Below are 12,584 nucleotides of genomic sequence, written 5' to 3'. Positions count from 1 at the left end.
GCTGAAATGAAGACGCGCGTGCGCGCATCCACACACCAACACGCTCCCCTCCCCTACGTGGGGGACCCTCAAGGGACTGGCAGACAGCGACTGCCCGCAGAACGAAACAGAAAAACCTCACGCCCCCTCCCCACCCCGAGGGAGGCCACTCTTGGAGACACTTGGCACGCGGTGTGCCAGCAACCAGGGAGCTTCCTTGCCCAGAGCCCCCTTGGCCTCACAAACAGTATACAGGAAAAGGCAGTATGACTGCTTATTGTCCCCCACAGAGCGGCTTGCGTCATCTGCCTATGGGTTCAGAAGAAAACAGTGAGTTTGAGAGAAACTAACTAGAGCTTACATGTGTATACAGATTTTCAAGTTATTTTCATGCCTGTTTTTCAGTTTGGGGTTGCTTTCCCCACCGCCTGTGTCTGTGCGAGCATGAGATGGTGCAGGACTTTTTACACCACTAGAGGGAGCAGTTGTACAAGATAAAAATTTCAAAGCGACAAGCGCTCCTCTAAGAACGGAAATCTTGCCGTTTTCAGGAAAATTGTATCAGAGGACTAAGGAAAAACAGAAAGCATTTCTCAGGGGTTTGCTGTGACCCAATATCTGATTCTGTGTCACTCCATTTTGACACCCGAAACCAACACATGCGTCTAAGATTAAAATTCCCTCACATCGTAGCCCACCTGTGGGAATTCTGATGTGCTCTCCCTGGGGGGCAAATAACAATGGCATTAGGGCAGGTGTCTGACAGGCTGCTGAAGACACTGCTTGCTTGGCACGCCCACAGCGCATCACACAGTGCCTGGGTTCAAATCCCCATCATGCCACCCATGTGGGAGACCCAGCCTGAGCTCCTGCCGTTGGCCTGGCCTAGCCCTGGGGAGAGCTCTGTGGGTGGAGCACGTGTCTGTGTGGATGTATGCGCACCTGCCTTCCAGATTCAAAAACAAGATCATCCTCAGGGCTGTGTGGTGGCACAGCGGGTTAATCCTCTGTCCTTAAGCAACAGTATCACATGTGACCACCGGTTTGTGCCCCGGCTGCTCCACTTCTCATCCAGTTCTCTGCTTGTGGCCTGGGAAAGCAGCAGAAGTGGACCCAAAGCCTTGGGACAATACACCCACGTGGGAGACCCAGAGGAGGCTGCCGGCTCCTGGCTCAGCTCACCTCCAGCTGTTGTGAATCAGCTGAGTGAAAACAGCAGGGGAGTGAATCAGCAGAGGGAAAACTTCAGCTATCTCTCCTCTGTTATAAAATCTGCCTTTCAGAGTGAAAGGAAGGAAGGAAGGGAGGGGGAGAGAGAAAGAAGGGAAGAAAGAAAGAAAGAAAGAAAGAAAGAAAGAAAGAAAGAAAGAAAGAAAGAAAGAAAGAAAGAAAGAAAGAAAGAAAGAAAGGAAGGAAGGAAGGAAGGAAGGAAGGAAGAAAGAAAGAAAAGAAAAGAAAAGAAAAGAAAAGAAAAGAAAAGAAAAGAAAAGAAAAGAAAAGAAAAGAAAAGAAAAGAAAAGAAAAGAAAAGAAAAGAAAAGAAAAGAAAAGATCCATTCTAGCAAGGTCGTGAGGGTATTGAGGGCTGCCCTGACCAGGGGACGGGTCCCTCCCCAAGGCAGGCAGCGGGGAGCTGGAAGGCCCTCCTGACTCCCACCGCCAACCACGCGCTTGGAAGGAGCCTCGTCTGGGGTTCCCCTTTCGGACGTTTGGACATGAGGGTCACACTGCTGGAAGACTCGGACTGGGCAAGATCGGCTCCGTGCCCTTGGAATGACCTTGAGAGCAGTGCAAAGAATTACAGCCAAAACCCATCACACACTCTTTTAGAACCAGATTGGTTTTGTGGGTTGTTTTTGTTTTTCTTTCGGTCAGTGGCGGTTATTCGATTCTCGCTATAAATCTTAAAATTGAGGACTAACTTTGCTGTCCTGCTTTTAAAGCTACGACGAGTTTCCTGGAATACAGACCAGCTGGGCTGTACTTGCTCTTAATACAAGCCCTTAGCTGTGTTTGAATTTCTTTGCCTATATTCTATTTATTATTACCATTATATTATTATTATTATTATTATTATTATTATATTGGAAAGGCAGATATACAGAGAGGAGGAGAGACAGAAAAAGATCTTCTGTTTGCTGAACTGATCCGAAGCCAGGAGCCAGGAGCCTCTTCCGGGTCTCCTACGCGGGTACAGGGTCCTAAGTCTTTGGGCCGTCCTCCAGTGCTTTCCCAGGCCACAAGCAGGGAGCTGCTGGGATTAGAACCAGTGCCCACATGGGATCCCGGCACGTTCAAGGCAAGGACTTTAGCTGCTAGGCTACTGTGCCAGGCTCTTTGCTTACATTCAAAGGGTCCCTTCTATACCTTCCCATACTTACCACTTTTTTGAACCCGTATTCCTCATTTTGGTCTAGTTCTTCTTTTAACTCTTTGATCAGTTCTTCCCTTTCTTTTAATTTTCTCAGCAAAACGCCGATCTTGACACTGGCCACATCTTGCAAAGCAGCCTTCTCTTCATCTACGTCGAAGAAATGCTGGGGAGGAAACACTGAGGATTAGACGTTGCGGGGGTGGCTGAGGGCTCGACACCCCCATTGGGTTTGAGCTGAGCTGCCGACTCGGTAACATTGTGCCATTTTTTGTCATTCACATTTGGCTTTTAGGAACTGTGGAGATGTAAACATGCCCCAGCTGTAGGCAACTGCCTAGGTGGTACTGTACCCAGGCAAGGGTTACACAGCTGGGGGAAAAGCAGCCAACAGCTGGCGGGCATCCCGGGACGGGCTAATGCCAAGTTTGTGTTAACTATAGCAGTTTACCAGCATAGTTGTTCTTCTTTTTAAGTGGTCAATCAGGATTTATAATCAAATCTGGGGCACGGTTATGTCACTGGCTTCTTCTTATGTCTTCCTTTTTTAAAGTTTATTTGTTTGAAAGCAGAGAGAGAAAAAGTTGCTTCCATCTGCTGTTTCAACCCTGAGTCCCTCCCCATAATAGCTGTGCCCAGGGCAGGCCACAGCCAGGAGCCAGGACCTCATTGAATCCCAGTCTCCCATGTGGGTAGCAGGGACTTCGGTACCTGAGCCATCACTGCTGGCTCCCAGAATGAGGGTCAGCAGCCAGCCATGTGGGACGCACAAGTAGTACTCAGTGCTAGGCACTCTGACGTATGGGATGGGAGTGTCCAGGAGAGTAACTTAACCCACAGCACCCTCACACCGGGCTTACCCTCACACTGGGATCATGGCTTTGGATTATTAAAGTGATGTATGATGTCATTGGTCCTTGCGTCACAAGCCTCATGTTAGATCATATTAGACAACACACCGGCCATGGCTTGGGATGAGAAACAGACTGGGAAAATCAACTCTCCTTTGTAAATATAAAGTGACCCTGTTAGTCTGGGTCCCCTCCCAGCCCGAGCCAATAGGGAAGAAGGAGATGTGGGGGAGGGGGTGGGTTCAGCTGTGGATACAGGTGTAGTCATAGGCCGTGAACTTGGATGTGGATCTCGTTGCGGATACAGACTGAATTGTAGGTACGGGTTGGACGTGGATGCGAATGTAGCTGCGGACAGGAGACAGAGCCGCCTTGGGAGCTGGCTCATGGGGATCGTGCTGGGAGACGGCGACGCCTAAGAAATGTGGCTGGCCTGCAAGCTGGAGAGCCTGCTCGCTCAGTCCCAGACCAAAGGCCTGAGAGCATGAGGGCTGCTGGCCCACATCCAGGAATCCAGAGGCCAGAACCTGGTGTCCGCAGGAGGAAGAGACACATGTCCCGGCTCCGGAAGACAGGCAGAGAGAGAGAAAGAATGCAAGTGCACAAATTGACCTTTTTTCTCCCTTTGGACAGAGCCTCTCACTGCAGGCAAATGCCAGCCCATCTCACCGGGTACACTGATTCGATGGCCATTGCTTTCTGGAACCCCTCCTTGCCACTTGCCCAGAATCACGCTTCACCAGCTAGCCAGCTGCCCAGTGATGACCCATCACAGTGCCCTTGGCACTGGATCGAAGTAACACACTCTTGCTAACCAAAATGCTGTTCTTTAGGGACACAGTGGGGGCGGGCTAGGGTAGAGCTCTGCCCTTCCTTGTGGGGGCTCAGACCGAAGACCCCACACTGAAGTTCAGTGTATTCAGAGTAGAAGAGGACGCTACGAAGTGCTGTTTCTTCCTGTACACAGAGCGATGCCCTTTAGTGTGACACCCAGCTACCCATTATATGAGGAAAAGATGACATTTTAACCTCTCTGCCTGCTCCTCCGGAGGGACTGGGAGGGCATGGCGGAGGGCCCGTCCCGGCGGAGGAAACCTGTCCCAACCGTTGCCAACCAAGTCCACCATAAATCCATGGCAATCTATGATCAGGTGGCTTCGCACCTGTTCCACAGTCTCCCCGGGATGCATCCCTGGCTTGCTTTCTTCACCTGGTCCTGGAGCTCTTTGGGAAGAGGGATGTTACTTCCTCAAGCCTCGCAGAGACCCCGATGCTATTTCCCTTTCAGAACCTGGCTGTCTGAGCAAGACGCGAGAACTTGCTTAGGACTCCGCAAGAATCCTCCTCTCACGGCCCCGGGACAGAACGCAAATCCCTGTGCACTCTGTTCTGCCGCCATTACCTGCTCCCCAGAACTGCTGCCCGTGTAGCCGTGGCGGCAAGCTCCCTGATGGTGCCTTGTACCTGATGCCTCCCTGAGGCCACACATGCCACGTCCCCACCTCCCTCCCGTCTTCCCCGACAGTCACCATCTCGCCGGCTCCCATGCGTCCATGCACAGCTTCCCGTGGGCTGGGGGCTTCTGTTCCCAGCTGCTCTCTGCTTTATGCCTCGTGGGGGCTCACCAGCGTGGTGAACTGCTTTCACCAAGCCCACGAAGGGAGGGAGGGAGGGAGAGAGAGAGAGAGAGAGAGAGAGAGAGAGAGAGAGAGAGAGAGGAGACTCTGGCAAGACAAGAGTGGTGCTGGGTGTCTCAAAACCAGGGGAGCACTCGTGCCCACTCCAATACCTTTGCTGCACCCCCACTGGTTGGAGGGCGGTTCTGTGTACTCACTTGGAGAAACTGGGTAAGACGACGGGGGTTCTGGGGCCACCAGGGCCACCTCCAGAGGTCAATCCATCCCAGCTTGACTTCTGACCCTGCGCATTTAGAGGGTAACAAGTGGCCACCCAAGAAGCTAAGTGATTATCACCCATATGGGAGATCTAGCTGGAGAGCCCAGCAGCAGCTGTCAGGTTCTGACCCGACTCAAACCTGACCTTACAAAAACAAAACGTGATATGCAGGGAAAACCGAGTTAAATGGGGAAAAATGTGCACAGCCTATATTATGAAAACTATAAAACATCATTGAAATGGGCCCGGCATGGTAGCCTACAGGCTAAAGTCCTCACTTTGTATGCGCCAGGATCCCAGGTGGGCACCGGTTCTAATCCTGACTCATCCAGCTCCCTGCCTGTGCCCTGGGAAAGCAGTGGAGGATGGCCCAAAGCCTTGGGACCCTGCACCCGCATGGGAGACCCGGAAGAAGCTCTTGGCTCCTGGCTTTGGATCAACTCAGCTCTGGCCATTGCAGCCACTTAGGGTGAACCAACAGACAGAAGACCTTCCTCTCTGTCTTTCCTTCTTCCTGTATATCTGACTCTCCAACAAAAATTAATTTAGACATTTTTTTTAAAAGTCATTGAAATGCAGAAGACATACATGAATTAAGAAGCAGGTTATAGAGTCTCTTGGTTAGGCAAGCTTGAGTGTTACAGAGGCTGTGAGTTCTTCCCAAATTCATCAGAGCAAAACATACAGAATAATGGAACCCAACTATTTTGAAGCTTATCTGGAAGCATTTAAAAATGGAAGGTCATTTTGAGAAAGACGTTACTAGGTATGAAAATGAATTCTGGGGACCAGGCAGTGGGCCTGGTACTTAAGTGACTCGTGTGCCACATGGGAGCCCCTGGGTGGGACACCTGCCTTGGATTCCTGACCCCCGTGCCGGTGTAGCCCCTGGAAGTGAGTCTACAACAGCTCTGAAACTGGACACCTGCCTCTATGTGGGACACCCCGGAGGAGGATCTGGCTCCTGGCTTCGGCCTGGCACAGACAAGCCCCCTCCAGGGATGAGGGTATTTGCAAAGTGAGCCAGTATATAGCAGCTTACTCTGCCTCTCAAATAAGTAAATCATCTAAAAAAATTACAATCATCGCATTGTTTTTGACATAAAGAAATGCAATATAGAACCACAAAATAGCATAGATAACCTCACAATACAACTTCTGATTATAGGAGAAACACTACGGATCGATGGAAGAGGAATCGGTTTCAAGAACGTGAAAGTTTTCCACAGTTTGAGAGCCAGTGACAGTATTCCTGTTTGTTTGTTTATATCCCTCCATTCTGTTTTTCTGGGAATTTTCAGGTGCCCAGATCCCTTTATGAAATCTCCACATGTCTGAAAAAGCCAGAGTGGCTTTTTTTCTCTTAATTGAATTTTCCCTGACACATTTCCAAAGCCCCAAAACTGGCTGGGTACAATGTAAAGTTTCCCTAGCAACACTTGCACCTAGACAAGTGTCCCACTGCTGGGAGAATGGCAGCCAGTAGCTGGCGGGCATCCTGGGACTCGCTAATACCAAGTTCATGTTAACTAAACAAGTATGCCAACATAGCTGCTCATTCTTTTTATTTTTTTGCACAAGGATGTCCACTTTCACCACAAATATTCAACATACTACTGAAAGTCCTCACTAGAGCTACTTGAAAAGAAAAAGAAATCGAAGAAACTCAAATAGAAAAAATGAGGAACTAAAATCATCCCTGTTTGTAGACAACATAATCCTGTACTTAGGAGGACCAAAACACTCAACAAAGAGACCACTGGAACTCATAAGAGAGATTGGCAGGGTAGCAGGAAACAAAAATGAACATAAATCAATGGCCTTAGTATATACAAATAACTCCATGTCTGAGAAAGAACTTGTAAGTACAGTCCTCTTTAAAATAACAAGAACCTTAATACCTTAGAATAAGCCTAACCAATGGAAGTGGAAGATATCTATGATGAAAACTTTATAAAATTAAAAAAAGAAATAGAGGAATACATCAACAGATGAAGAATTGTACCATGTTCCCGGGTCAGCAGGATCAACATCATCAAAACGTCCACATCACCAAAAGTCATTTACAAATTCAATGTGACCCCAATCAGAATCCCAACAACTTCTTCTCAGAAATAGAAAAGATGATACAAAAGTTCATCTTTGGGCCCAGCGGCGTGGCCTAGCAGCTAAAGTCCTCCCCTTGAACACCCCGGGATCCCATATGGGCACCGGTTCTAATCCTGGCAGCTCCACTTCCCATCCAGCTCCCTGCTTGTGGCCTGGGAAAGCAGTCGAGGACGGCCCAAGGCATTGGGACCCTGCACCCGCGTGGGAGACCCGGAAGAGGTTCCTGGTTCCCGGCATCGGATCAGCGTGCACCGGCCCGTTGCGGCTCACTTGGGGAGTGAATCATCAGACGGAAGATCTTCCTCTCTGTCTCTCCTCCTCTCTGTATATCTGACTTTGTAATAAAAATAAATCTTTAGAAAAAAAAAAGTTCATCTGGAAACACAGGAGGCCATGAATAGCCAAAGCTATCCTGAAAAATAAAAGTCAAGCTGGAGGAATCACATACTACAGAGCAGTGGCCATCAAAACAGTCTGGCACCGGTACAAAAAATGATCAGTGGAACAGAACAGAAACACAAAAAGGGAGCCCACATATGTATAGCCAACTAATCTTCCACAAGAGATCTGAAAATAGTCCAGTGGAAAAGGGTTGGTTTGTTGGGACAATGAGACAGCAGCCTGCAGAGGTAACAGGCAAGGCCCCCACCCCCTTATCACCCTAAACAAAAATAAGCTCTAAATGGATCAAGGACCTAAATTTTCACCCAGACTCCATCAAACAATTAGAGGAAAATATAGGAAGCACTCTTCAAGAAATAGGCATTGGTAAAGACTTCTTAGAGAAGTTACCAAAAGCACAGGCAGTCAAAGCTAAAATAAACAAATGAGACTACATCAAACTAAAAAGCTTCTGTACAGCAAAGGAAAAGATCAACAAAGCGAAGCAGCAGCCAGCAGAATGGGAGAAAATCTTTGCACACTACACAGCAGATAGGCGACTAACATCCAGGATTTGCAAAGAGCTTCAGAAACTCAATGAGAGCAAAACAAACAACCCTGTGAAGAAATGGGTGAAGGAAATGAGCAGACATTTTTCAAAAGCACAAATTCAGATGGCTAATAGACACAAGAAAACATGTTCAGGCTCCCTAGCCATCAGGGAGATACAAATGGAAACCACCTTGAGGTTCTACCTAACTCCAGTGGGATAGGCCTGCATTCAGAACTTTACAATAACACCTACTGGCCTGGATGTGGGGAGAAAGGTACCCTCCTTCAGTGCTGGTGGGAGTGCAGGCTAGTACAACCACTACGGAGTCAGTATGGACAGTGCTGAGACAACTGAAAATTGATCTAATGTATGATCCAGCTATCAAAACAAGTATATAATTTTTCAGAAAGCATTTCCTCCTACCTGTAAGTTGGGTACTAAGATAACACTCAACACCTAGCTAGAGAGCCTGATGCAGTAGCTCAATAGCTAAATTTTTGCCTTGCATGCCCCAGAATTCCACATGGGCACCAGATCATGTCCTGGCTGCTCCACTTCCCATCCAGCTCCCTGCTTGTGGCCTGGGAAAGCAGTCAAGGATGGCCCAAAGCCTTGGGCCCTGCACCCATGTGGAAGACCCAGGTGAAGCTCCTGGCTCCTGGCTTTGGATTGGCTCAGCTCCGGCCATTACAGCCACTTGGGGAGTGAACCAGCAGATGGCTTTCTATGTCTCTCCCTCTCTCTATAAATCTGCCTTTCCAATAAAAAGAAAGTAAATCTTTAAGGAAAAAAAAAAAAAAGCAAGAGTTTTAAGTTACATATTGGCCCAAAGCTCTTTTTTAAAAGGAGCTGTAATACTAACAGTCCTGCAGAGGGCAGAAGAGAGGCAAACGCCAGGCTTCGGTTGTGTCGTCAACTCTCTTGTGTTCGATCATGACTGAAACTTAACAAAATGCAAAATAGATAGATAGATTGTGAGCAAGTATATACATATGTTGTCAGGGATGAACTATATAATGGAGGCTGGCACACTGAGAAGTGAAGACAAGTTGCAGTACACGTCTTTATGCCCAAATGAAAGTAGGACCACCGGTGAGTTCATTATACCTTAACAATGTGATGCTGAATTTTTCTACCTTTGCCTATACCTACAATGCCATGATTAGATAGCAGAACACTAAGCTTGTAAGTGTTGATAAAGGACTACACTTACACTGTGATGATATGGGGTGGGGAGAATGGAGGGAAGGAAACTGAGGGAGGAAGAGAAGCGGGGAGGGAACCCTTATCCCTACAAAACATCATCACGGAAAACAATTAGCAAACTAATCACAGTAAATTTAAAAAAAAAAAAAAAAACTGAAGGGCCAGGACAGGAAAAGCTGGCTGAGATCCCTCTTACATAATTTTTTTTTTTAATTAGACAAACCTTTACAAGAAAAAAAACAAAAAACCCGCATTTTTGGCCTCAAAATCTCAACATGTTCCCACAGAATCCCAAACTGAATGACACCGTCATGGACGACAGCTGACACCCCTCAGCAGTGGAAGCTGGTGGAGATTTTGAAACATCAAACACAGGCTGACATTTGTTTATGCAGAAAAGGAGAAGGGAAGGCCTAACTCACAGTTTCCAAACTCAATCACTTTTCAACAGCAAAAGTGTTGAAACAGCCATGATTATGGCCGGCCACATGCCAGTCCTCCAGGGGACATGGGGGAACAGGTGTTTCTGAGGGTGTCCTATTGGAATCCTATTGATGCTGACACATTTGAAGGCACAGCCCTTATCTGATAACATCACAATGCCAGCATCACACCTCCCTAATGGTTCCATCACGTGGTTGCGCTTTCCATAACAGTACTTCTCTAATAGCTTCAAAATGGTCTTCATTGGTACTATTTATTTTTTTTTAAATTATTTATTTTTATTGGAAAGGTGGATTTACAGTGAGAAAGAGAGACAGAAAGTTCTTCCATCCACCGGTTCATTCCCCAAGTGGTCACAATGGCCAGAGCTGAGCCTATCCGAAGCCAGGAGCCAGGAACTTCTTCATGGTTTCCCATACATATACAGGGTCCCAAGGCTTTGGGCCGTCCTCTACTGCTTTCCCAGGCCACAAGCAGAGAGCTGGAAAAGGAGCAGGGCGTGAACAATTGCTTGATGCTAGGATCACAAAATCTAGAACCAGCTTATCCTGAAGTCATTTGATATGTGCCCATTATACACCCTAATAAGTTCCCTTTTTTGCTACTGTCAACCTAAATTAGAATTTCATCATTTGCTACCAAATCTATGCATATTCTTCTAGGTTCTGCCTGAAATCCTGCTCTAATTTCTTCTTTCCACCCACTGAGTCGTAGCTTTAAAACTCAGCACAAGGGCTCATATTGCTACTGCCTGCTATACCAGCACCCTATAGGGCACCGGTTCATGTCCCGGCTGCTTCATTTCTCACTCGGCTAATGGCCTGGGAAAAGCAGCAGAGGATGGCCCAGGACCTTGGGACCCACATGGGAGACCTGGAAGAAGCTTCTGGCTCCTGGCTCTCTCTCAATGTAACTCAAATAAATACATCTTTAAAGGAAAAAAAATTTTGTTTTAAAACTAATGTAAAATTAGAGGAAAAAAAAATACCAGCACAAACGTCACCTTGTCTTCCCAAAGACTCCCACCGAAACAAGAGTTCTTCTCACATGTGCCCATAAATTCTGGTGAATGCTCTTATCCCTGTGCCTGTGGAACTGTGACGTGGCAGTCTGACAGCAGGCACGTAAGGTCACGGCTCTCCCAGGACCAACCAGCAGTTCTTGCCGCTGCCTAGCTCTGTAATGCTGGGGTCCAACTGGCTCAAGCCCATGGGCCTTCCCTCCACAGTCCTTGGTCAGAATTCATCTTCGTTAAAGTTAGCTCAGCCTCATATTTTTCTGCAGTGTACTGCTGCCTTTGGATCGTTATAGCAGCGACGTATTTCCCAAACTATGTCTATGGGGGTTAAGCCATATGAGATTGCTGACTGCTGACCCCTGGTGGTTCCCAAAATGGCAAAATTCACCATGACTGGACAGAGTCCATATCGAGAGTGATAGCAGGTGTCTCAAGCAATATTTTCTCAGTTCTGAGACCCGCAGCCAGCAGAAAGATGGTCACAAATGCAAAGGCTTAAGATGAGGCAGTAAGAGGCAGGCGCCCAGGAGTTCGTGCACCTGTGAAGACCTCTGTCTGCTCAGCGCACTGCTGGCACTATCAAGGGTCAGGATATTAGGATGTGTCTGTGAGGCAGGGATGCTGTGAGCCCTAGCGGAAGTGAGGAAGAGGGAGTCAGTACTTGGCTTGGAGGTACCCACCAGGGGAGTGACGGGACCAAGACTTGAACACAGGCACTGGGATTCCAGAATCCCCGCTTCAGGCAGATGCTGCGTTTGCTCTTAGCCACCAGGTTGAACTGCACTGGAATGCTGCTAGAGAATCAAGCCCCCCCACCCCACCCCGCCAAGCTCAGCGGGAGGGGGGGGTTGGCTTGCTCCTAGAGCAGGTGCACCTATGCTAGGTGCGGAACAACAGACTCAGCACGCCACCAGCTGTAAAGTGTTTAGTGATGGACTTACACTAAACTGGAAGGAGTGGACATGTGCAAGAGTCCTCCTGTACCGATGGATTTATAAAGCTTGCCATGTGACAGAGAGAAAATTTCCTCCACAGAGTCAGAGACCCTCCAGGGGAGTCCAACGGACACCGTGCACCCCCTCGCCACCCCCACCCTCCCCCCGTCCGGGGCACGATGAGACTGTGCAGCTGTTCTAACCAGGCTCACTCTGGCCCCTGCCCAGGGACCTGCCATACCAGATGGGGCTTAGGGGCACCTTGAGCTTCTTAAGGAGAGGGCATGTGCAAGCCCTGGGCCTAACCCCTCAGAGCGGGCCTGGAGTGTGAGGCAGCGCACATTCAGAGTGGAGGACACAGAGGCAGCGAGCTTCACCATACCTTGTAGGAGCCCCTGATGACGGCGATGGCATCGGCCAGCTGCTGGCGGAAGCATTTTCTCAGGTTCTCCTCATTCTGCAAGCCACAAAGGCGGACAGTTAGTCCTGCGGCCACACTACCCACACCTTGCCCTGGGCAGGGATGTCTGGTGGAAATACCGCCACCCCAATTGAGATGAGCTCAGGTTATCATCGTTTCTCCCTCCTGGCGGTTACAGCCAACTCCTTCGAACTCTGTGCGGATCCGCATCCCAGGAGACAGCGTAGCCACGTCTGCGCAGCTCATGGAAACACTTCTGGGACACATCTGTGCCAAGTCTTCTGGGGACCTCCCAGGGCAGCCTTCCAAACAGCAGTGATATCTGTTTGGGAAGCCTCCTCTTCTTCTGGGCCTTGCAGGTCTGCCATGGGATACACTTGGAAGAATTCTATGGTGTGTACAACCCCTAAGCAAGAATCCC

The 12,584-nt window shown here is 48.6% G+C and overlaps 1 protein-coding gene across 1 annotated transcript in view; it reads right to left on the bottom strand.

The window, feature by feature from the left end:
• C10H10orf67 (chromosome 10 C10orf67 homolog) overlaps positions 1-12,584 on the bottom strand; it is a 123,357-nt gene that overhangs the window by 93,671 nt on the left and 17,102 nt on the right. Inside the window, exons 4-5 of the mRNA XM_058668907.1 lie at positions 12,125-12,199; positions 2,360-2,515 (exon numbers count right to left, since the gene is read on the bottom strand). Of these exons, the coding sequence (XP_058524890.1) occupies positions 2,360-2,515; positions 12,125-12,199 (231 nt within the window). The remainder of the gene's footprint in view (positions 1-2,359; positions 2,516-12,124; positions 12,200-12,584) is intronic.

This window comes from Ochotona princeps, chromosome 10 (assembly GCF_030435755.1).
Source record: "Ochotona princeps isolate mOchPri1 chromosome 10, mOchPri1.hap1, whole genome shotgun sequence".
NCBI lineage: Eukaryota > Metazoa > Chordata > Mammalia > Lagomorpha > Ochotonidae > Ochotona > Ochotona princeps.
The sequence above is the reverse complement of the archived record's forward strand: the minus strand, read 5'-3'. Positions and strand labels throughout refer to the sequence as shown.